This window comes from Chiloscyllium plagiosum, chromosome 15, assembly GCF_004010195.1.
Source record: "Chiloscyllium plagiosum isolate BGI_BamShark_2017 chromosome 15, ASM401019v2, whole genome shotgun sequence".
NCBI classification, from domain to species: domain Eukaryota; kingdom Metazoa; phylum Chordata; class Chondrichthyes; order Orectolobiformes; family Hemiscylliidae; genus Chiloscyllium; species Chiloscyllium plagiosum.
The window spans coordinates 314,494-318,896 of NC_057724.1; the positions used below are offsets into that span (position 1 = coordinate 314,494).

Consider the following 4,403-nt stretch of genomic DNA (forward strand, 5'->3'; position numbering starts at 1 on the left):
ATACGTGGTCACAGGGGGGTTGTGTGTATTTGGGCATATTCATTACTCCAGTTCTAGATTGGCTGGTCAAAGCCAATTTTACTCAATTATTTGAAAAAATTAAACAAGATCTCCAGTCTCACGGTTGGGTCGGATAGCGCTTAAGATGAATATTCTCCCTCGTTTGCTATACCCTATACGGACGCTCCCCCCCTGATTTTCAATAAACACACACTCAGGAGACTGAACAGTTGCCCCTCAGTTTGGGAAGGGGGGGGGGGGGGGGGGGGGAAGTAGACCTTAAATTACCAATTAAGCTCGCTTTTGACCTACGTAAGTGATTGGGTTTGTGGGGACCCTCTTTCAATATGGCTAGATATCGAAGTCTCCCAGGCAAGGTGCCCCCTTACCAGTTTGCTGTTTTTGGACAAGGTGAGGACAGTTAGGAAATATTGCCATAACCCAATAGTCATCAATACTGTTAAAGCATGGAGGGCAATTCGGCAGAGGGATGGTAATATTGGTAAAACATCTTTGTTTACACCTTTAGTGGGTATGCCGGGTTTTCAACCAGGTATGATAGATTCAGGATTTAAATGTTGGGCAGCTAGGGGTATATCTTGCATGGGTGATTTATTTGAGGGAGATGTGATGATGTCCTTCGATCAGTTAGTACGGAAGTACGAGTTACCTAATAGTAACCTCTTTCATTTTTTTCAAGTCAGGGATTTTATTCAAAAAAGGACCACACTTTTGACTTATCCCTACAAATCTGACATAGAAAGAGGGGTACTAAGGGCTTATAGTACACTCTCTGTCAGTACTCTATATCACCAATTGGGAGGTGCCACCTCAGATGAGTCTGATTGACTCTGCAAGATGTGGGAAAGAGAGCTGGGTGTTGAAGTTTCTTCAGAGGCATGGGAGGATATTTGGGAGAATGCAAGGAAGATATCAATTTGCAATAGGACCCATACTTTACAGTTGAAGATTCTCCACAGGGTCCACTTAGCCCCAGACCGTTTGTCAAAATTTAAACCAGGGGTATCTTCAGCATGCCCAAAGTGCAAGGTTTGTACGGTACTCTTACCCATTGTCTTTGGTCTTGTGACAGGCTTCAAACATATTGGATCGCTGTGGTGGGTGCAATGGAGGGGATTTTAGGTGTAGGGGTGGAGAAGGACCCTATTTCGCTTCTTATGGGCCTACCCATTGTATTCCCTGCAGACTCGCATAAGGAAAAACTTTTCAATATTCTTACATTCTGGGCAAGGAAGAATATCTTGCTAGGTTGGATATCAGAAAAACCCCCAGGCCTGTTGGAAGATTGTAATGGAGCATATTCCCCTGGATTTTCTCACAAATATGGTACACCACAAACCTGAGAATTTTTACAAGACATGGCAACCCTTTTTGAAATACCTGAACTCAGATTTATCTGCCACACTAACAAGGGCTTTTATATAGCCGTAACGATTGTGTTTCATGAGTCCAATATCCAGGGAGGAGGAACTGTGAATGTATGAGTGTTTTGTTTGACTGGGCTGAGTTATTACTATCTATTTGCTTGTTGTTAGGTATTTATTTAGTTAAATAGCTAGTTTAGGGTTTTTTTAAATTTTATACTTCTCTATATATGTTTATACATTCGTATAGGAGGGTGGGTTGGGGATTTTTTTTATTATTTGGGTTTAGTTTTGTACTATTTTTGTACTGTTTTGAATTGCATTGTTTTGTATTTGTTGTAATGTTTAAATATCTATTTTTTCTTAATAAAAATATATTATAAAAAAAAAGGCATACAGTGTTTTAGCTTTTACTAATAGACGGATCGAGTTCCGGAACCATGAGGTTATGCTACAGCTGTACAAAGCTCTAGTATGGCCACATTTGGAGTATTGTGTACAGTTCTGGTCACCGCATTATAAGAAGGATGTGGAAGTTTTGGAAAGGGTGCAGAGGAGATTTACAAGGATGTTGCCTGGTATGGAGGGAAGTTCTTACGAGGAAAGGCTGAAGGACTTGAGGCTGTTTTCGTTAGAGAGAAGGTTGAGAGGTGACAATAGAGACATACAAGATAATCAGGAGGGTTAGATAGGGTGGACAGGGAGACCCTTTTTTCAAGAATGATGACGGTGAGAGGGTATAGCTTTAAATTGAGGGGTGATAGATATAGGACAAACGTCAGAGGTAGTTTCTTTACTCAGAGAGCAGTAAGGGTATGGAATGCTTTGCCTGCAACGGTAGTAAATGTACTTAAAGTTGGCAAATCTAAGTCGTCATTGGACAAGCATATGGATGTTGTGGTTCTGTTCGCCGAGCTGGAAGTTTTTGTTGCAAACGTTTCGTCCCCTGGCTAGGCGACATCATCAGTGCTTGGGAGCCTCCTGCAAAGCGCTTCTTTGATGTTTCCTCCGGTGTGTATAGTGGGGCTAACCACTATAAATACCTGAGGAAACATCACAGAAGTGCTTCACAGGAGGCTCCCAAGCACTGATGATGTCGCCTAGCCAGGGGACGAAACGTTTGCAACAAAAACTTCCAGCTCGGCGAACAGAACCACAACAACGAGCACCCGAGCTACAAATCTTCGCACAAACGTTGAAGCATATGGATGTACATGGAATAGTGTAGGTTAGATGGGCTTCAGATTGGTATGACAGGTTGGCGCAACAGACGGCCGAAGAACATTACAGCGCAGTACAGGTCCTATGTTCCGGTTTATTAATGAATTATGTACTCATTTTACAGGGAGGAGCATCCAGGTAAGGCAACAGACATATTGATTGGGTGACTGTTGCAATCAGAGAGTATCAATAGCAAAGATTAAGCCATCTGGTGTTACAGTATGTATGTTCTTAACCTTAACTGGCTTCACATAAAGAATACTTTTTACCTTGTTAAACTGACCTCACATACTGAACGCTTCCAATATTGTTAAATGGCTCTACATAATGACTGCTTTTCCACCTTGTTAACCCATTACCCTTGCCTCCAGCACCCTATTGTTAACTGCAAGCTCTTATCTGATCTAAGTCATGCTCAGCTGAACCTCTTGCTTCACAAAATTCAAAACTTAACTCTTTCTCTACACACATTCTCACTCGGGTCTTAAAGGAAGCAATAGCAGAGAAAGTTGATCCAGCAGTTTTAATATTCCCTGATGCAGTAAAGATTCAAATGAATGGGAAAATCACTAATTCATCCTAATTCGAACAGGGAGGCAGAAAGTAGGAAAATACGGACTAGTTTAACATCTGTTAGAAACCATTAATGAGGAAGTATTAAACAAGACAATGGAACTGGTCCATCGGTCCATCAGACTGAGCATGATTTTATGAAGGGTAAATCATGATTGACTAGAGTTCTTCAAAAATATAACTAGCAAAGTGAATAATGGCAATCTTGTAAATATATTACATCTGGACTTCCAAAGGTATTTAACAAGGTTGCCACACATTTAGTTAAGTTGCCTTTTAATTCCTAAAACCAAAATGAATACACAAGAATTAATACACAAGCTAAGATCACATGGGTTAGCTTGAACAGAGAATTGGCTAACCAACAAAAAGCAAAGTCTGGATAAATGTGTATTTTTCTGAAAATGTGACGAGTGGGGTGCCACAGCATTCAGTCCTTGGAATCCAACTACTTACACTCTATAATAATGACTTGGGTGCAGTAATAGAAACCATTATTGCCCAATTTGCTGATGACATTAAAATAGATGGCAAATAAGTTGCAACAAAACAAAAACCTTATGAATAGATAAAGATGTTAGATGTATAGGTCAAATTTCGCAGGGGGTTAATGTGGATGAGCGTGAGGTTATTCATTTTGGTTTTAGGAATTAAAAGGCAACTGAACTAAACGTAAAAAGGCTTCAGTGCAGAGGAATCTAGGTGTCCTCGAACATGAATGGCAGGAAACTATAGTGCAGTTACAATAGGTAGTTTTTAAAAAGCACAATGTAGTTTTGGCAGTGCTGGAAAAAGGCATCGAGTACAAAAGTAAGGAAACTTCGCTGAAACTGTACAAAGCCGAAGGGGAGGGGCCCAGGGTGGGCGGAGTCACGTTTGCACTTACCCGCAGTATCCCAGCCATTTTCTCGAGCAGAATTCTGAAATCTTGCTGCGGCAGGTCAGGATAGAGCTGCTCTTTCAGCATTTGCTCGGTAATGCCAGAGTTGCGATAGTAGATGAGCTGAACCAGGCCACTCAATAAGCCGCTGAGGGACTGAGAGTGCTGCTCCGCCATGATGCTCTGACGTCACGAGCAGACCGGTCGACCTTTGACCCCTTTTCCTCACGTCGCTCCAGAAAGCATCTGTAGCGTCCCACAACGGTTTCTAATTGAAATGCAGCGACCTGATTCAGCGCTTCCATTGTCGCTCATCCACCACTGCAGCTTCCAATCCCACGACA

At 41.8% G+C, this 4,403-nt stretch overlaps 1 protein-coding gene across 3 annotated transcripts in view; it reads right to left on the reverse strand.

Annotated features, from left to right (window-relative positions):
• The window catches only part of commd1 (copper metabolism (Murr1) domain containing 1), a 108,658-nt gene extending 104,371 nt beyond the window's left edge, over positions 1-4,287 (reverse strand). Inside the window, exon 1 of one of the 3 annotated variants that reach the window (XM_043704238.1) lies at positions 4,066-4,287. In XM_043704238.1, coding sequence (XP_043560173.1) covers positions 4,066-4,236 — 171 coding nt within the window. In that variant the 5' untranslated portion in view covers positions 4,237-4,287. The remainder of the gene's footprint in view (positions 1-4,065) is intronic. The other 2 variants (XM_043704241.1, XM_043704240.1) reach the window with 2 other exon arrangements.
• Between the last annotated feature and the right edge of the window lie 116 nt (positions 4,288-4,403).